Source organism: Neodiprion fabricii, chromosome 3 (assembly GCF_021155785.1).
Source record: "Neodiprion fabricii isolate iyNeoFabr1 chromosome 3, iyNeoFabr1.1, whole genome shotgun sequence".
Taxonomy (NCBI): domain Eukaryota; kingdom Metazoa; phylum Arthropoda; class Insecta; order Hymenoptera; family Diprionidae; genus Neodiprion; species Neodiprion fabricii.
Genome location: NC_060241.1, coordinates 29,527,989 through 29,549,300, shown reverse-complemented (window position 1 = coordinate 29,549,300; position 21,312 = coordinate 29,527,989). Strand labels below are relative to the sequence as shown.

General features: G+C 45.0%; 2 protein-coding genes across 10 annotated transcripts in view; one reads left to right on the top strand and one right to left on the bottom strand.

The window, feature by feature from the left end:
* The window catches only part of LOC124177329, a 93,376-nt gene extending 90,999 nt beyond the window's left edge, over positions 1–2,377 (bottom strand). Inside the window, exon 1 of the mRNA XM_046559616.1 lies at positions 2,242–2,377. The gene's annotated coding sequence lies outside the window, so the exon portion shown is untranslated. The remainder of the gene's footprint in view (positions 1–2,241) is intronic.
* LOC124177330 (autophagy-related protein 16-1) overlaps positions 1–21,312 on the top strand; it is a 237,098-nt gene that overhangs the window by 207,965 nt on the left and 7,821 nt on the right. For all 9 annotated transcript variants that reach the window (XM_046559623.1, XM_046559622.1, XM_046559620.1 and 6 more), the window contains 2 exons: positions 14,171–14,291; positions 19,573–19,752. In XM_046559623.1, the coding sequence (XP_046415579.1) occupies positions 14,171–14,291; positions 19,573–19,752 (301 nt within the window). The remainder of the gene's footprint in view (positions 1–14,170; positions 14,292–19,572; positions 19,753–21,312) is intronic.

The following is a 21,312-nucleotide window of genomic DNA, read 5'->3' as shown; positions in this document are numbered from 1 at the left end:
ACCTACGGACCGTGAATCCGTTGCCAATATAAAATAATTACGATAGGCCCTACGATCAGCGGGTTGTTCATTATCACGAAATCCTTCTATCGGGCGAACGCGCTGCCGCAGAACCTTGGACTCCGGGTTCGGTAAGCCAAACTCGTTGTTCACCGTTCCTTCGAATTTGAATGCGCACGGCTCGCGTTCGAGTAGCGAATATGATAATAACTATATTTCGGTTAGGGGATAGCAATTTCTCGATCGTAGCTCTCCTCCGAATGATAATCTCAAATTCTCAACGCACGCTGCACGAAGTCGAAGCTAGGCATGCACGCGCATAGACATACACACGTAATCGGCGTGCGCGATGTGCACTGGATTACTGGATTACTAGATTGAGAGCGTATAATCTCTGATCGCCTCGTAATCCCAGGCGAGGTGATTCGAATCTCTCTCTCCAGGGACTGTAATTCAAATCAAGAGCTGAGACATGTGGTTTGTGGTGGCGGCACTCTTTCCCCGAGGGTGGTCCCTAATTGGTTGAAACGGTTGTCGGAATATCTCCTCGGATATTACTCTCATTTGCAAATAAACAACCAACGAAACGGCTGCGGAATTTGATTGCTTTCGGGCGGATCTTCGTTTCGTTTTGCCCGTATAAATTAGTCCGAAATCTCGTCGAGCTTTCTAATTCTGTCGGAGGGGTTCTTTGATTTTTTTTTTTTTCCCCGTGCTTTTTTTCTCGTCAAACACCAGTCTTCAACGCGCTGTAGGTACGCGTAAGCTCGCTGAAGTTGACAGGCGATGAGGCGGACGGTTTCTCAGCAGTGTTGCGGAAATTTCACAAATTAAAGTAAAACCACTTGTCAAAATTGCCGCAGCTATAATTTGGCACGGGTACGCGTTTCGAGCCGCATTCCGCCTCGCGGCGCGGATTTTCATTTAATTTTTCCAACCTCTGAGGACTCGTCGTAATTAACGAGTAATAAGTAAACGCTGTTACTTACAATATGTCGGTATAACGCCACGAAAAGCATACCGTGAAGCACCAGCGAGCACAAAAGCTCTCCTATGATTCTCCGCGCGTACAAATAACTCGGAAGATTTTTAGGGCTCTCGAGACGTTTGGCGGCTCGACGATCGCGACTTGGGTACCGCCGCACGTATACACGCGGGGCGTTCTGTTAACCTTTTGCAAACAATGATTCAAGAGCGGAAACAACGCTCTGTATACCCACTCGACGCTGGTTCTTATCAGCGTTACCTTTGGTTACCCTAGCTAAATTCCTACGCGGTATCAAAGGCAGCTGCGCGATACACGCCGCTCGCACTATGGGAAACCCAAACCGACACCCGCCATAACGAGCCTTTAGATAGGCGTAATAACCCTCTTGAGGCTGCACTCTAGGCGAGGATTTAGCTCGTTCTCTTTCTTTCGCGGACAGGAAAACGAGCGCATTGCGCCTCGGGGTCGTAGCCCGAAGTTCCGCACTGTGAATTTATGCTAATTCCGGTTACGTGACGTTAAAAAGGTAGATTAAAAGACAACGCGCCCCGGGAATACGGCTCAGGCTTTCGTTCCCGGGTTTTGAAAGGATTTAGGTTCGCGGGTTGTTTCTTTCATTTCTCGCCGCTTAGTCAATTTTCCTACACTCGTTGTACCGTCGTCGTCGCGGTAACGCGACGTTTCTGCAGGCAACGAACTCTCTCGCGAAACACATTTCGCCTCGCTCCAGGGTGGCCCGGTTTGATATTCCCGTAACTTAGAAAATTATATAACCGTACACCGCAATGCCACGAACGAAGAGTGACGACGTTCGATTAAAAGTCGACGACCTGGCACCGTTACCATTCCTGGATACGTGTAGGTAACAATTTCCGAACCGAGATCTTCGCCGATAGTTCGTTAGATCAACAACGTTGAAAGTTCGCTTCCCGGTGCAGAATGAAAATTCAATCCAACCCGCGGGGGTTTTTTCTTTCCTTCTCTAATTTTCCTCGAGTGGTACAAAAATTAAAGCAAACTCTAAATCCATTAGGATTTCGAAGCGCGAAGATCACACGCCGAGTCTTATCCTTGAGGGTGAGTCCCTTCCTCCCGATATCGTTTCAATTATCAAAGGTAATCCGAAAACATCGCATCGCAAACTTAGAGACCGGTGATAATTCCGTATCAACGAATCGTTCGAAATTTCGCCTTTCGACGGATGCAAGTTGACGTAGGTACGCAGAAATTAGTGGCCAGTTTGCTTCACCTACCTGAAAGATGACTTGAACTTCCTTCGGAATCGCTATCAATCGGGCCGAGAAATGTCTCACTGGAGGAGCTCGCCTTGCCCTTGGACTTGAGGTGCCGTTCACGGCCACAACCAACACAGAAATGCGACGATCCCAAGGCGTGCGTCCACTTTTCCTGCCTCTGCACCAGGTGGGGGGATCTGCCTGGCTGCCGCTGGCAGGTGGAATGTCCAATTGCTCAAACGTTAAAACGCTCTGGATGGAAGCACGTGTGTACGTATGTGTGAACCTAATTGCTCCTCGTGAGTAAATTCTTCGTCCCGATTTAATATTTCGAAATTAAATCAAACGGTCTTCTATTTTTTTACCAAATTTTTCACATCTTCTCACTACTGTTCATCTCTTCTCTATCCCAGAACGTTTACCGGGATCCTGCAACCGGTTCAACGCAGCGAAAGGCTTTTGAGAAATCCGAGCAGCCGCGACGACTTCGAAACAGAGTGAATTTCTTTTTCTTACTTCGCGTAAATCGCAGTCATACGTACCTGAACGTTGGCATAAATTGATACCGGTACAGGGTAGGTATGTATATGATACGAGTTCCGAAAAGTTGCGGCGACCCGTGTCAAAGTAGGTAACAAATGAAAGGTATGTGTGTTGCGAATAAAAATAAAAACGAACTAGGTCCGCGAGTACAAAGAATATCGAAATCGGCACGCGTACATGATTTGAAATTGAAATTAAGCGCCGTTGTGTTGCGACTGCTGAAAAAATTGGACGTACGCCGGGACGGTTAATTTCCTTTTTGTGCGAGAAGACAGGCGCCGAAATCTCGTTAATCGAATCGTTATGGCATAACATCAATCGCATCTTTCACGGAACAATATACCTGTACAATGTACATGTATACATATATATATACCCATGCCGGTTATACACGAGCGCATCAAAAGATCCGATGATAGTTTCTCCTCTTTTTCTTCTCCATTTCCTCAGCTCTATCGTCAATAGATCCTTACGCAACGTATGGTCTATTCCTCACGTGCACGTGCGTGCCGCTTGCGAGACTCACACGTCGGGGTCCCGCGCGTCTCGTTCGTTTATCTTCTTATTATTTCAGTGAGAATCGCGCCGTAAAGAATGTATCAGGTACTCCATATAACAAAAAACTTGATTATCGGCCCCTGCCGAAATGTCACGACTTATGGTATGGGGCCTTTCTTATTTTATTCATCCATCTTTTATCATCCAGCAATTCCCGTCGTCGGACAAGCAGACTACGTGACACGTGGTGGATGCATTTTTTTTCACCCAATCGTGAATTCTGGTGGAAATAATTACAGGCATGCCTTGGAACCGCGGTACCCGTTACTTCTTACACAGATTGATTCCAAAAAGCTATTCATCACGTCTTGGTCTCACAGCCCGTCGTTTTTCGCGGGAACAATCGGTCACGGACGAGGCGATGCCGCGCGCTCGGCCAACTCGAATCGCGAACATGCAGGAACGCGGATCGAACACACAATGTTGCGTATATTGTCTACGTATGGTAACCAGACACCTCCAGGACCTCTCCGCGACGCCGTCTCCTGCAACCGATATCGCCTATACGCATCCCTCGCACGCATTTTCCACCCAATCTCGCTTTCAAGTTTCGAGGCTCTTCGTACCGCGAAGCGTGAAAAATTCAATCCTGCGATTACCCACTTTTTGAATCTTAATAATGAAAAACCCAGGCATAAACCGACCTCACCGTGCAATCTGTAAACGTGCACCTACTGCTACTTTGTGTTTACGCGGGCTTTTTCATACTGCGGTAACCGAGCTTTTACCTTGCAGCCTTTTTGCCTCGATGTCCTGGATTTTTTTTACTGCAGTAAACAGGTGTTGCGATACCCGGCACTGCTTGCCGAGGGAGGGAAATTCATGCATATAAATTAAAAAACTGAATATACATACGCCTGTGCGAGTGTGGGTGTCATGGTGGTGTAAAGTTTCGGGGCAGACATGTAAGGAATTTGTAAGTTTTTGTTCGCGGAATGCAGCGAGTCCTATTATCCTACAGGGTTGGAGTTAAAAATTTTTAACCCCTTATTTTACGTTGAATTTTTTGCCGAAGAAACAACTGGTTGCCAGTTAGTATAAGCTGCTCTATTGCTCGAAACCCCTCGAGAATAGTACCTGCAAGTACCTTAAATTCAAATTCAATATTACTTTCATTTTCAATACTACTTTCATTATGAAAATATTTCCTACCTCGCCCGGAAAGATTTCCACTGCTAAATTTACAATTCAAAGTAAATCCGGTCTGCACCGACTTCAACTTTACGTATTATTTAACTACTGTTTTATAGATAAGTTGAAACGATGAATAGTTTTTCGCAACAAGGTTATGCCGTATGAATACCGTTGATTTTTACAGATGAAATATGAGATCGTTGTTGATTGAAAATTTTTGTTATCACCCTTTAGTGTTCTTGTCGCGTAACGAGCTCGTTGAACTGTATATCGAACGGCAGCATCGCTAGACCATTTCCGATGTTAGTTACGTGCCAAATATGTTTTCGCACTGCAGTGCAGTCGGGAAAATATACAATTTAATACATACTTACTAAATCATTAAAAGAGAAACATGTAGTTATTTGTGAGATATAAAGAGTACTCGGTGCTCGTCAAATCGAGAGTAATCCATTTCAACAACTACCATTTATACTATATATAATTCTGCACCATGTGTACGTGCATTATGCGTACGCAATGTGTCGGACTAGCGATATTTTTAGTACTGATTGTAATCTAAATGTCAACGACCACAATTTGCGTACATGTAATATTGATTACTCGTATATTCCGACTCCCAGCTGATAATGCCTAGATTTCAATCAACTGATAATAGAAATTTATTATAATGATGCTGCGTGCTTTAATATTTGTTTGTTTGTCACGTGTAGATGTTGATCGTAAAGATTTTGAATCATTTTTTCTCACAAGCGGTGATCGAAAGGAGAATAAATAGATTTTCTATTGGATATTGTCAAAGGAAGAAACGGTTTATCACCCGCAGCAGCAAGTTCATTTTCGAAGTGTAGAAAAAGGAGAACAATTAAACGTTAATTGTACCGCTTTTTTATGGTGAAACAGTCGTCGCCTTCCTCTGTAGAAATTGAGATGTGAAAAGTATAAGCTGAGACTAGGGCGATATCTGGTTTTTGTCACGATGCGTCGAAAGGCATCTATCGCTAATAAATGGTAAGTGAACCGTCCGACGCCGCGAAGCCATTCATTAAGTTGTTCGGTTGTCCCCCATAAGTCACACGTTCACATAATACGTACTTATTAAGATAACGAGACACGTATATAATTGAAATTCAATTATCCTCTGCCCGGTCTGTTGAGTGTCTACCGTTTCAGCGGCGGTAGCCAAGCTACACCAGCGTAGCAGTTTCTTAAACTTGAACTTATACGCCCACAATTTTTGATACTTATACGTGTAACGCTTGTGTCGATTACGTCTTCCGAGAAACGCGTAATACCAGCCGTGGCTGAAATAGGTTAGTTGACGGAATAAAAGAGTATAACGTTGAAAAGGTGAGAAAAAACTTACTTGAAATTTACTTATTCGCGTCGCGTAGCGTAAGGCATGAAACGCCGCGCCGTATACGCAAGTCCAACCGGTATATAAATAAAAATCTGGTAACCGCGCAGATCTTGACTTAACTGTGCTACATTCTAGCCGTTTAATTAGAAACTTCCTGCGTAACGAAAAGAGAATCCAGCCATACGTTATTAAGCGGTATAATTAGTATATACGCATCACACATTGCCAAACCAAGTCTGGCCTGCACACACCGGTTAAACCAACACGTGAGAACGGTTACAAAATCCTCGGCCGTACTCATGAACGGCCGTATATTAAGCCAAACGTGGTATTTAACGAATACGAAACGTTTCTCCCGGTTGAAAATAGCCAAGTCTCTCCTCGAGGTAGGTACACCGGGTATTATCGTCATCATCCCGGAAACCTTCCTTTGTGAAGGCGCACGTCCTCCTCCAAGCCTGTGTAGGACACGCCGATCGACCGTTAACCTTAATTCCGAATAGTGAGAATCAACGCGCCCCTCCGGTTTCTTCTGCACATACAATTACCCATTCCACGTTCCTGCATCCAGAATTACATACCCGGTGACACGAGGATATCGTGATACCCGGTGGAAACGGCGGCGCACATCCATCCGGTGGTGGTCCCGGCTCCTCGCGAATACACGTGTACCACCTACGTGTGTGCCGCGAGTTTTCTCATCGATCATCCGCGCGGTTATTCGCGTTGAAGCAATCGAGAGAAAAGGAACGAACAAGATGTAGAGAGATGGACAAAGGGAAGAAAAAGCACCGTGAGAGGGATGCGTCCTCTGGAACTTGCGAGTATCATATGGCAAATTATGCGTTCCACATTGATTCAAATCTCCTGATAAGATCAACCGGTTCCTGCTGGGCATGAAACCCGTTATCAGAGAATTCACACACTGCTTTTTCACTAATCGAGTTTCTCGCAGTTAGCTCAGGCAACAAGACTTGAATGCGATATTCTAATTAGATTAACGCGGCGACGCGACGTCGCGACGTCCGTGCCTATATGAGCTCTCGACGGTGGGGACCTACGTGCGACTGACTCCCTCGGCTCCCATCGCCCTAACCATACACGGATACAACCCACACGTACCCAACCACGTGTGGTCGAGCAGACACTGGCGGTTTACCCCGGCTAGAGTCGTTCGTTTCGGTGTGACGTCTCCCTTGCCATAACGATCCTTCACAGGTTGTTTGGAAGGACAAATTACATCTAGTGTAACGGGCACCTACCGCCGTGCAGACATTGACAACGTGATAACGTGCACTCCGGAATTGATCGATGTGGTCTACCTACGCGCGTAACCCACATGCATATGCATCACCGGCACCGCTCGAGTCGCTTCCCGTTTCTTCTCCAACGATTGTATTTGGGCAGGGTACGGTACGTTCGAGTAATGTAGTCTCTCGCTGCCGTAAGCCCGTTCGGTAGTAGTCGGACTGCAGCTTTTTCGCAGGACTCCACGCGCCCGCTTCCTCCGCAAATTGCTTACACTCTCTTAATATCGGGAATTTCCCTACTCCATCCTCGCCCGATCCGGGAATTTATCGATACAAGGAGACTTGAACGCGGTGAATCGCTACGCCCGTTGCACGGGAACGGCATTGATGATTTCGGCAAAGTGGCGTGACCGTTGCGGGAAACAAGAAACTGACACATAGGTAGACGTTAAGAAATTAGCACTTTATGGAGATGACGCGGTCGGGTTTTTGTACTATGTACGGTGTTCCTGATATACCTGATAAATCCACTCAGCTATGTATATATTCACCTGCATGCAGATGCGAAGTTATACGTGACTTAGTTACATCCTCGTTTACTTAACAATGTTATAAGGTTACGGGCCATTATCTTGTAAAGCGGTTATAGCAGTTATGCTGCATTTAATATTAGTCAGAAAACAAGCCAGCTTTGTAAGTATTTATAACCAGAGGTCCAGCGTGTTGGCCTGGAGCAATGGAGCAAGGATTCTCTTTCCGCCAGCGAGCTGCAGGTGCAACGATACCGCGTCGTCTTACGTAACGGGTAAAAAATTAACCGCATCTCACCTCCGAGATGAAAGTGTAATTGCAATCATGTTATTTCTTGTACCTGAACCCAAGACGCGTCTGTTCTCGTGTTCGGCGGACGAATATGGTCGCGTGGTCATCTCGTCGTCGTCCGTTCGACCTTTCCTAATCCACGAAACGAATCTTCCGAGACGTCGTTGCGTAAAAAATTAAACAGAAAGAGTCGGAATGACAGAAAAATATAAATTTCACCCCCGCTAAAATCGGATTGCATGTATACGCGCGTATAGTTAGGTACGAATAAAACGGGCAGTGGGCCAAACCGCACAGGTCAGTGAAGCCGTAGCGGGTCTAAACTTGGAGAACGACCTTCGGCCGCGAAGCGAGATACTTGAGGATAACGATTTACGGTAACGGAGAGTCCGGAGTCTGCGGTGAAAAGTGTATAATTGGTTTCGCCTAACGTCTGAAAATTGTCTGTATATGTACGCGCAAGTGCTGCCGCAAAGGTATTACGTAGGTACGTGAACGCTTCCTGGTTCACCGATGCGTCGATATTATTTTGCACGCATGTACGTAATACGGGCTTCTTACGCAGCTCGACTATGAAACAATTTCATCCGTTGAATAAGTGTGTTACAGCAGAAAGTTACGCGAACGCACGCTGCGTCGGCCCGCGGGATGCGTTGCGGGTAAATAAATATGGAGAGGAGAGGATCGCTCTCGCAAAATCACAACCTTTGATGGCGCGACTTACGAGGGAGTGATAATAAAGCAAAGCAAAGCATATGCCTCGATGTGTCGTTAAGTCGCCTCGACAGTACTCGGCTATGCAACCTCAAGTATCATCTCCCCCTCCCGCCGTTGGCCTCGCGACTTTCTCATGGCAAACGATAATCACCCCACTGCACGGACAATCGGACGAAATTGAAGATATTCGCGGCTCATTCATATCGCCGCGCGGAGAGGCTGCACGAAAGGTGACTCGCGGTTGCGAACGTGCGACACGCGTAAAATCTCGCATGCGGAAATTGCCCCATTCGTTTCGAACGACGCATTAAAGAGGTGAAGAAAAATTCATTTCCCGCTTTCTGAAGATGGGACGACAAAATATTATTCTAGTCAGCGTTGTATAACCAGTATAGGTAATGTTGCGTAGAGGGCTCCGTTGCGCATCGTCTGCCACCACGGCAACTAGTTACACGTATGAAATAATCTATTATCTAGAAGGGGAGTTATCTGGTGCGGGCATTGAATCGCCAAGGCCGTGGAAGAGCGTCGGCAGAGGAGTCGCACCGCGGTCATCGACCCTCATTCCACCGTGCACAGCGACTACTCCTGCCTGCCTCCGTGTCTCCCTCCTCCCTCTCTCTCGCTCTCTCTCTCTCTCTCTATCGCAGTTCTCCTCCGACGGCCTACCTCACCGTCCCGCGGGCCTCTCTCAATGCAGTCCGCGGTGGAAAAGATGCACCGAGTTCTCTTCCTCCCTCCCCAACTGTTGCAGTAGTAAGCTCCCACATCTCCTACTAAATAACCGCTGCTGCCTCGGTTCACCCGGCTCGGTGGAACCGCCACCCTCCTCGGCTCGGCATACCTGCAGAAGCACCGGGAGGAAGTGCCGCTGGTAGCTAGGTGTGCAGGGATCTTAATAATTAGGAAAAATATCAAGCTGTGAAGCGTGGGTATACGGTCTAAAAGGTAGGTGCTACTGGCATCGTCTCGGCAGTGGCTGACTCCCTGTCCGATTCATCCAGTGCTACATGCCGCACCGTGCAGGTACGAAGCCGAATAGTCGCGGAGGGTCGCTGATTCAGCCAGCGCAGGCGGGTGCAAAGTCGACGACGCGTCGTCGGCGGTTATCTGGTGTACCAGGTACTGTATGTAAGGTTGCAGGTTGCCGGGGTGTCTGATTACCCGCTAGGATGTAATCCGCGTACGCCGCCAAATTACAGTCCCCCCGTTCTTCTATCCAATGGCGCGGAAAATGCAAATCTTCTGGTGCACTTCTTATACGATTCCCCCGGCGTTGTTACGGTAGGTATATGAGGATGTGCCGGCGGTGCAGATTCGCCTTATTCAGCAGGTGAATCCTCTTCCGCGAGCGGAAAGTGAGTAACCAGGCATACGGAAATCGTCGGGATCCTCTTCGGGTCGTTTGATAATTCGTAAAAGGTCATGAAAAGACCACAGCGTAATATTCGATGGATGTGCAACGCTATCCTCGAATATCCCAGGCTGCTCGTTGATTTCTTCACCGACGTATACACGCGGTTTGTACGGTACGTATAAGGTTGACTTGCGTGCATCGAGCGGGTATATTTACCGGAATACAATACGTACACCGCTCTTCCAGCGAGATTGTTGTGTTTTACAACGCCAAAGCATCGCTCCGCGTGTCGGAACACGTTGCACACTGTAAAGTTTGCGGCATCCCAGATAATACCGACTCCAAGAGGGTGGTTGGTGTAACGCGTATCTGTTGAATCAGCAAACTAGTTCGCTCGTATACTCGGGATCATAAGTTGCCGAGCAGAGCCCAGACGCGATGATTCTCTAGGAAATATGTATATCCGAAGCAAAACCTGGTAGTAAGTATTTACCTTGCCCTCTCGACCCGCCGCGCCGACTGCGCTGCACCGCTAGACTCGTTTGACCCATTTGTCACGAAGAAAGCAAACCGCATGCGAATTGCTGGGGAAAAAGTGCCGGCGCGAATAGAACCTGAATTTTAGAACTCGATTTTGTCTACTGTTCCCGTATACCTGTACACGGACTGTCGAACTATAATAACAATCGACGGTTCAGCAGAAAACGATTCGACTCTTCCGACGCTTGTAGAGAACCAGAGGAGCGTATTTTCCTGCTCTGAAACCAACTTTCCAGTCTAACCCGAGGCCTCCACCCTCGACGCGACGGGGACTAATCGTAAATTGGAAATGCCCAATTCCTACAGTGTAGCTGGTAATAATTGATAACACGGAGAAAATATCGTAAAGGTCATTAGGGGGGGAGGGCGGAATGACACGGATGGATAGTTTTTCGGCGATAGAAAGACGCGGTTCCTCCAACCAGACCCAACGACGAGATGATCAAAGTTTTCTCGTGTCGCTCAGCTAAATCGTGAATGATGTGCTCTGGTAAACTTCCGCCGCTGATAATGTGCGCGAACTTTTTCTTCCGCTGAAACATGTGCTGCGGCGGCTGGAAGGGAATATCATTGCAGGAGTGAAAGCTCGTTTTGCAAGTAGTCTGAAAATTTTGAAGACGAAGGTTAAATAAACACGGGAATTGCCACGTCCAGCGCTTCACAACTTGTCATTTTCACCACGACATCATAAGCCGTATTTCTCTGTACAGGATCATCTGAAACATGCTTTGAAACCCGCGTTATTATACGTGTTGCTCAACGAGGCTTTGAAAAGTTGTGTACCCATTTTCTGGAAAATACGTGCTGCTTTCAAGTTGTGAGAGCACCTTTTGATACCATCTCCAGTTTATTACGCAGGTAGATATAACGTTTTCAACGCACTTTACCGACCAGGCAGAGACGCTTTTGGTGCCATATACATATCCCACACATAAGTCAGGATGGTACAATAACTTTCAATACGGTAGCATGAATGCACTTGATAATTTACACGCGCTACTCTAAGTTTCCCTATCGCCGAGGCTTTCGTGGCGTGTAAGATGCATAGAAGATTGCGTTTGAGAAAATCTACCGATGCGTGCAGAAAAACGATACATTTCCGTCGCTAAAACGCTCTCATTAGGAAGAAAAGAAAACGGAAAAGCGTGGATGAGATGTAATTAACCTCTTTTCAAAATGTGGCCGGAACTTTTTACAGAGCTTCGTCACCTCGCAGATAATGTGCCGGCTTTACGGTGTTGACAAGGTTTTCAAAGAACGAAAATACCGCATTCAATGTCGCTGCCACACCGACGGAGACCCTGCGACAGGCTAAATACCGGTTTACCTTTACCCACCGTTTAGTTGAGGTGTAGTTGAAAAGCCCGAAGAATATTCCCTACCCGAGTTCTCGGCTTGCAAAATTCAACTAGAATTGAGCCACGGATGTGCATGATGCACGTCGCGCGATGTACTCGGTGCGGAGGGATGTAGGACGTTGATAACGTCCCGATCGGCCACTTGTTGGTAGATCTTGGTCTATTCATCAGCAAATGGCCGGGAGCCTGGAGGACGCGCTCTGCTACAGAGTGTTGAAGAGTGCGGCAGACGTTATTAATGGAAAACCGATACCTATGATGTTAGCGTGATGTTCTCCTAACGATAGCTGCAGATGAACAAGATAGAACGCGAAGGTATGAGAGATCTCCAGTTGCAAGGAGCATAAAGCTTTTTCGGCAAATGGTACATCCTGCTGACTGCGCTTTTCCGACCCTAGACGGTACGCTCCCTGCAATTAGCGGTCATAAGGCCATCGGAACTCTTTCATCGGGATGACGAGTGTAAAAATGTGAGACAGCCGTTTCTCCCTCTTTCGTGCTCGTTAAATCCCACCCATCACAACGTATCCCGAAAGGGCTCGTGCCTGTCAAATCATGCGCAAATTGCTCTCGCTGGCACTCATAAACATCTTGATGAACCTGCACGCACATGACAGCGACGTCGGGTCCTGCCGCCGATGACGAACAATATTTATAGTTCCGGTAGGGGTTCGAGCTACTTTTTTGTTTACTTAGGATCGCCCTCCCCGAGAGTTGAGTACCTATACGGCATGCGGGGGGGTTGACTCAACCGAGTGAGCCAACAGATTACTTCAACTACCGCCAACGTTGAGAGATTGTCAGGATCAGGTTGGTGCTTGATTCCCTACTGTGGCGATGCCCAATGCTTCAAATATCGTCTGACCATTCGCGGATCCGGTAAATCAAACTGGATATCTTTTTGCCTCTGACGTTATTTTCTGTTGACAAAACGGGTCCGCTAACTTGTTTACTCTGACCCTCTACCACCTATGATCTCCAAACTACAGTATTGAGTGATCCTCTCATCATTTTCCGAATCGGTAATAAGGATGGGGATTTGATTTTCTTATTTTCGTTATTTCTTTCACATTGTGTGCGAAAGTAACCATTGTATTTCCGGGTTGAGATCTGATCAACGCTTACGCTTAATTGCCTTGAACAACGCAACGAATCACACGTGTGTGCATATAGTATCGTGCCTCCGTTGCTTCATGTGCTTATATCAACAAGTTAAATATTACCAACGCCCACATTTCCAACGGGTAAAACTGCTCCTGGTCTTATAGATGCATTCAAGATGATATTATTGATTTGAATATAAAAGTCGAGAAGAATTCAAAGGAATGAGAAAAGACCAGTCTAGGTTATTACCCATGGCAAAGGGTACTCTCATTTAATAAGATATTAAATATCACCAGTTATGATTCTCTCACTTCCTGCAATCTTGATGTCTGTAATTTATAAAAACGAGCAATTCTTGGACGGAATCATCGGGGCGAGGGAGCCAGACGCGCACAATTAACCATCAATAATGGTTATCACTGGCATGTAGAAAGTGTAGATTCGACATTTCCCGTAACACCACATGCACGGTTAATTTTTCTTACGATCACGGTAAGTTGGCTCCAAAGTGGATTTAAATTCAACACGATCGCGAATGATATTTTAACGATTGCAAAACATTACGTGATTATATACACCGCTCGAAGTACGGCTTCATTCGTTCTTTCTTACGGTTCTCTTTTCCTGTCCTCCGCGCGGCCTCGTCCCCCAGGGAAGATAGCAAATTGTATCGCATACAGGCTGGAGTTATAAAGTGCATGATGTACTAAGTTGATATAATAAGTGTCTCGTGTGCGTATACACACAGAAGTGAGAAACTTACCAGCGTTACTTGTTTTTGTATTGCACCTAAGCGAGCCGCGTATAAAGCCGCGACGAAAGCTTTCGCGCACCGGAATCCGGTGTTAAATTTTCAAACTGTATACTTAACGCCCGGAGATACTTGGCACGGAACATGACGTGCGCAATATTTGGCTGTATCCTCGCAATTTTTCACAGGACTTTGCGTGGTCCGGCTTGCTTGACACAAGGCTCACTTGTCCTAAAAAAACATTGGGATCGGACAAGCCCATTATAAAAGTCCTCCGAGTCGCGAAATTCTCTCGTCGCTCGAGTTCTCTTGCTTCCGATAAAAAACCCTAAAAACAAACTTTATGTTATTCAATTTTACACACCATCTACCCAACCACTTCAGTTATACTCTTCCAGGTTTCGTTCATCACTGCAGATTGGCCAATAAGCAACGACTTGGTTTTTGTTCCAGCACACCCTCACTGGCCATTGCAACAAAGTTATGGCTGCTAAATTTCTTGGCGAACCGTCCAAAGTCGTCACAGGAAGCTATGACAGGACTCTCAAAATCTGGGACCTTCGCAGCAGAGCATGTAAGCATTTTATCAAGTCCTTCAAACGATCGATATCTTTTAGTAACTTATGCAAACCGTATTTGTTATCTTGATTTACAAAAATTTTGCGGTCTTTGTTCCTTTTATTCTTTTTTTCTACTCCGTCGTTACTTCTTACCACGGCAAATTTCGTGTATCGAATATTTCTGAGAGATGACAAAGCCGACTCATCGTGTTTCCCCATTTAAAGAAGACGTAGCGCTTCTTCGTGTTCGAAACGTAACTCTGACATAAAAATGTAACGCCGTTAAAAAGAAAATATCATTGCTACTCCTTTTTGAAATCCTTTTTTTTATAACTGGAACGAAACGAATGAAAATAGAAATTGCATACTGTCGAAGTTCGTAGCTCATACCTTTTTCAAGTCAACAGAGTTTCGCTTCAGTTATTAAGATTTATTTTTTCAAATTATACCTCTGTCTTGGAAGGGGAAGGTTATAAGCATTTTGAAAAATTCTGAAACGTGAAAATACTCAATAAAACTGAGTTTCTCGGCGCATTGAATTGGTCGGGTATATCTTTGTGTGATTCATAAAAAGTGAGCTTTCGAGTTTTGCACACCTTTCAAACTTATCAGCCATCTAATTCTAAGTGTATGTACGACTCACGCTTTGCGGTAGTACACGTACGAAAACTTTGTGATATACATTTCTGTCAGACGATAGTCGCAGGAACAAGTTTTACGGGAAATACTTATAAAGGTGAAAAGTTGCATGTGAGGTCAGTTTGGTTATATAGGTAGGCAGTAGTAGTTGGCGCGTATAAAGTTGCTTCGAATCTCGTGTATCTTCAAGTGGGATATCTTGAAGTGCACCCAACTTTAATTTCATTTTCCAGCGCACATCCCGCTTAAAATGACTATTCAGTTGAATGAGTCGGCAAAATTAACGTCGGTAATAATCCGCGAACATAATCTCGTTCTCGAATTGGTATGTAACATTGTTCAATTTGCATAATATCTGCTTTTTCACGCCGCATCTTCCGTTGATAGACACGCTGCTTGTACAAAATTGAGGCTACACAGATTCGAAACTATTGTAACTAATGAATAAAATTCTTTAAAGTAATGCCCAGCTGTTATAATACAAATAATCGCACGGCACTGTACCTCACAGAATTGTTAAGATTAGTACCTACCTTCGTATGTTCCTTCTAACTTTATCTTCAGCGTACATTGAATTAAAACTGTATAACTGGATAGTCAAAACCGGAAGTTATTACGCAATGAATTAAAAAATGACAATTGAAAATTTCGCCCAAATGACGCGTGGAAGAAAAATTGTTCTCTTCTTTTCTCTCTATCCGTCATGCTCTAGAATTGAAATTACCCATTCGTGGATTTAAAAGCCGATGGTAAAACGGTTCTTCAACATTTCAACAGTCGACGCTTACGATTTGTATGAACTATATCTAAAAACTGTTCTCGACACCTGCCAATATTATTGCCTCTACAGCTGTTCGGGCAAAAGTACCCAGGGCAATAAGGAATCGAGAAATCCTTTTACAATTTGACACACTATAGAGAAGTATTGGTTCAAATGCAGATATAACAGTTTATTTTTATTCAGCTAATGCGTCTATAATGTGTCTGCAATACACCGATATTTCTTTCATATGAATCTTTTTCTCTTTTTCTCGGTTTGTGTATCTTTACCGTCCTCTATTCGTTAAAAGTTTTACTTTAAGTCTCACGTTTTCGTTCTGCTTTTTTTTTAATATATTTTCATCTATCTGCCTTGATTTTGTATTCTTCTATACACATTTACTATTATATAAATCCTAAGTGGACCGTGTCGAAGGGCATAAAGAACCATTCTTCCTCCTCTTTTTATTTTTTTTTTATCCAATTCACCGTTTAATATGCCTTATAAAAGAACTGGAAGAAATTCTCGGATGCATGCTGCGTGCGGGTATTTGAAACGTTATCAAATTTTCAATTCACCGTTTCAGCTGTGTTTATTTGATCGTTGAACTGTTTACTTCTTCTTCTATTTAGTTTTTTCTTTCACTTCCATCAAAAATAATCTCCCCGTTCATAAAATACTCTCGTCGAAATTAAAGGTGAAATTCAAATAAAGGCAGCAAGCAAATAATCGTGTCTAGTGAGCATATGCCGAGACATCCTGACCACAAAATCAATGGTTTAGTCGAAATAAATCATACCTATTTTGCATACATTTGCATTAAATATACATGTTTAACGGTTTTGCATCGATTATGCGCAAATTCAGGCGAATATTAATTGTGGCGTAGATTTCACAAATTCGATCTATAAAACTCGCGACGCGTTAGCGTAACAGCGAATTGCTTGAAACGTTTTTTTTTTTTTTTTTCTCTATTCGTAATCGAAATTCCGGACATAAGGCACCTCTTGCGTTACAGCGTTGATTTATTCTTCCGCAAATCGTGTTCTTAAACGGTATAGAAAAACATACGGAATGGGGAAAACACATAATTATGAACGGCCAGTAATTTCACGAATTCTTCGAAGCTCAATTCGTGGCCGATAATCGTACGAATGTTAGCGAAGCATGGCGAATAGTCAATATACATTAGAGCGTAATTGTGGCATACAGATATGCCCACATGTACAGTCCGCATAACGTCCATGCATATGTAATGAGTCTTGAAGTGCAGCACGAGCTAGTTGTATTTGAGTTTGGTCTGCGTGCCAATATAGGTAATTCTACGATCGATTAAAACAATACCGTTGCCCCGAGTCACACTTACGCCAAAGACAAATGTCTCGGAGACAAGAGGGAATTCGTATTGATTAGAGCCATTGTAGCAGATTCCGGAATTCTTCGCCCTCCCCGTCGCATTTGTCGCATTGTTCGAGCTTCCATCGACTCTCTTCGAAACGTTATCGCCACGAAGTATCACAGGGGTTTGGGGAAAGAATATTAACTTCGGATATTAATATTCGGTCCTTACTCGAACTCCCGGCCCTCCCCGCTTTGACGTGACGTCATTTTTAATATTCCCACCCGACACCTCCAGAGCGATCGGCATACTTTATTACTATTATTATGACTATTATTCCGTTTATTATTACAATTATTTTTGTAATTACAATCCGTCGCCTTTACGTCTGGCTGCATAATTTTTAAAACTATGCGAGGAACGTCGCTGCGAAAATTGTTCGCGAAACTTTGAGACGTCTTGTCAAATTTTCTAATTTCATTATACACTTCCCTCATTTTGTTGTAGAGATTATTCTCAGCACGGTCTCGCCTTAAGGAGCGGACCGCTGCAGTTACTCGTTTAAAAAGTTCATTATTCCTAATCCGTTACCTTCAACTGATAAGAGACTTTTTATCGGCTCGTTCGTTTGCCCGAACCTGCAGAAGCTGTTATAAATGAATATTCAACCGAGACCATTGAACTTGGATAATTTACTTGTCAAGTATGAAATATCCAAAAAGTTCGATTCGCCATCCCCTCGAACCCTTTCAAATTTCAAAATGAACGGAAGACCTAATTACGCTGCAACCATTAAACTAATCACGAAGTACGCAAAGGTGCAATGCGAGATTCGCGATTTCACCAAGAGCTCAACATATACATTGACGAGTGTACAAAACCGAGCACGCCTCGTTTGAACCCAGTTATCTCGAACCCCGCATTAGGGTGGAACTTTCGTTATTCGGTGAAGTACACAGTTATGAAGTCAGGATTTTGAGACTCGGCAACTTCTGAGAAATACAGCAACTCGGGTATTCTTGCGCCAAGTTACACGGTGGAAGATAATAATTGGAGTTAAACAGTGTTGTAAAAGTTTACTCAAGAGTGCGATATACGATTATCCAACTCTCGTTCGAAACTCTGTAATCGTTGACTGATGCAAAAATACGGTGACCAGTCCTAAACTCGCGGTACAAGGAATTAGGACATGGACCGTCGTCCGCCATCGGTAACTTCTTCACCTCAAAGCCTGCCTGCGGACCGCGAAAATGTTGATAATTCAGCCATCCGGTAACAGTGATTCTCGACCACTACACACTCAAGCTGACGCCCGCCGTTGACGCTTTCTACCGTTCCTTCGGAAGGTACAGGGCAATACCCACGTTGGGAATTCCGCCCTTGTATTCAATCTACCGAACCCGATCCGACCAACGATCTGTGGCAGCCACGTGCCGCACGCAACGAACCCTTCACGAATTAACACCAACGTGGTTTAGCGCCGGGTTTTCTCCCGCGACACTTGTGGCTTCCCATTGTTTGATTCGCTTCGAAACTTTTGCAATGATGGACGAACGCTTCTGCGGGACGGAAGCCGATTTTTATATCGCAGCATCGCCACACGTTACGTTGTCAAGGCAAGAACGCTTCTTTTCCACCAGCCGCAAAGAGAAAGCCAGGATTCTCGACATCGTCCAATGACACGTTTTACGTCAGCAATGCTCGCCGTAATACAGGATCAATTTTCCTTCAACAGTCTCCGTTGCGAAAACTGAGCAGAAACACGCGCTTTTTGCAGGAATCGAATCGCGCATGCAAAGTACAATCCGTACTCCGGTCTTTCAACTCGAGAAAACCTGTCCCAGCGTTACTTATGGGTTGAGAAAATCTTGGCTGCATTATCCCTCCGCTGTAAGCCAGGCTCTGAAGTAAGGCCGATGTGTGAGGCCGCTCGGGGTAATTCCCTGGAGTGATTTTTCCCCTGGAGGTATCGGGCAGAAAAGACTTCCGAGACAAGTGGTCGGTTCACAGCTCAGTCTTCTACAAGATCTGGAAAAGTGCCCAGATAAGGCGCCGCGAATTCTTCGTTTTCACCCTTCGTTTCACGTTATACGTTCAACAGGGCAATTACGTGGTTAACCACGGCGAGAATTATCTGGAAACAGACCGGCACTTGTGTCGTATAATCAGTGTCTCCGATTTCCCGAATTTACAGACTCATGGCTTTCGGTATACGAAACCCCAAATTCTGTCCGACCTCCGAAGAATATCGCACTTGGATCAGGCTTTAAGTCTAACACAAAAGTCCCTCCTCCACTCTCGTGCTTTTCGATATGTTAAAACAACGTAGGTCAGATAAACGCCTCAGGGATCGGCGAAATAGGTTTTTGTTAAAAAATTATGCGAAACTCTATATTCCGCGTGTTTCTCTTATATTTACTACCATAACATTAGCGTAAGCCGCCTGAAATCCGTGTTGGATATAAAGTGGTCCCGGAATTTCAATCAGCGTTGCAAATATAACGCGTTCGACGATCTACCGAAATGCACGGTTATTCGTACGCGAATGATTTTACAGGTATAGAGACAAAGTTTGCTGGATCAAGCTGCAACGACGTGGTAATATCCGACGGCTCGGGATCGACGATAATCAGCGGACACTTTGACAAGACGATAAGATTCTGGGACACGCGAGCCGAGTCCAGTTCAAACAACATCTTGCTCCAAGGCAAAGTGACGTCGCTGGATCTATCCCGAGGTGAGTTTATAAATCCCCAGTCATTAACAACTTGCACCTTATCTCAGACCTACGGGACCAACGATAAATACGGTCACCATATCCGCATCCCTTCAGGGTGAATGTAGGAAATCGTGCTCAAAATTCTCCTAGTTTGTAATCACGACATGCATCTGGGTAAGGCTCATCCGACTGTCGTTTCACAGTGAAAATATCACTCTTTCAATCGAAAAATTCATACTGTTGTTATCCCGTTTACAAACGCCCCTCAGGCGAGTAAACTTCCGGTTATATATAACGTTCTCTTCGTTTGGGCGGTCGAGTAGAACCACTCGATTTAGCGACAGCCGGGGAGCAAAGGGAACGTCGAAGGGTTCGCAAATTTCCGGATGGGAGAACATGTATAATATGCGTTCGTGTTTAACACCTCCCGATGTGTAAGGGTCTACGTATATAAGATGGCTGTGGGAACGGATCGAACAAAACCAGTCGCCGTAAGCCCAAATTTTAAAACGATACAAATCCGCCGGACCTGAAGACAATATTTTCTCGAAACACATTCGGGAAACGTAAATGATCTGTTCATGTAATCCAACGTTGCAGAAGAACTGGGGTGTAAAACGGAAGCAATATGTGAATCCGCACTATTATATATGTGTAGAAATTTCGCTCGATGGAGAATTTGTAATAAATGATGTGGTTCTCTTTCCGAAATACGTGATAAGGCCAAATTGTACGTTCAACTTCTACCGGTGGCATTGTCTTCGAATACCGCCATTTATTCCACCCTTTTCGTCATTACTTTTCATCCCGTGCATACGCACAGAAGTCAAGCTTGTATCGAGCATGGCATGTGCTGTTACATAATGCCATTCCAGTAGTGGTTCCAAGGTAGGAAGGTGGATGGGTTCAGGGTGCAAAGTATGGCATAAATACCCGATCCTGTGCGCCTACCCGTCGCTGTAATATCCAAGGTTTGGATAGATGGGAATCTCTCAACGTTCATTCATCTGTTTTTTCCACCCTCTTGTTTCTTTTCCTCCTTCCTTTTCCCTCTTTCCTTCGTTTTTTCATTATTCGAGCAGTTACCCCGTTGCATTGACGTATCGCCCTGCTACCCCGCGTACTCCCAAAGCACCCAAAGCACCCATTTACGGAATTCACCATGGAGATTCGACAGCTCATTCGAGCAAAAGAGATATTATGCCACACCCGTCCCGTCGTATTTCATTTAACCGTACCTACGGAGCTACGCTTCCATCCCCACCCATCCACTCACCTACCCTGTCGATCGACAATGCGGTGGGGATCTTCGAGCTCCTGCGCTCTGGTGGCGATCAAAGATCGCTCGTATTATACATCACGCGGTATGTTTCTGGGGCCCCGTGAAGATGACAAAATCGCTATACTCATCTCAAGCTTCGAATTTCATCACACCCACTTTTTTCTCCTATAGTGCTGGGACTTTCACTGTTATCCAAGACCAGGATAGAACGGCTAATCGTACAGGTCTTGTTGTATATTTCAAGCGGTAATCGATGTTTTTCTCCTTTCTTTCTTTTTTCCACTTTCGACATACCC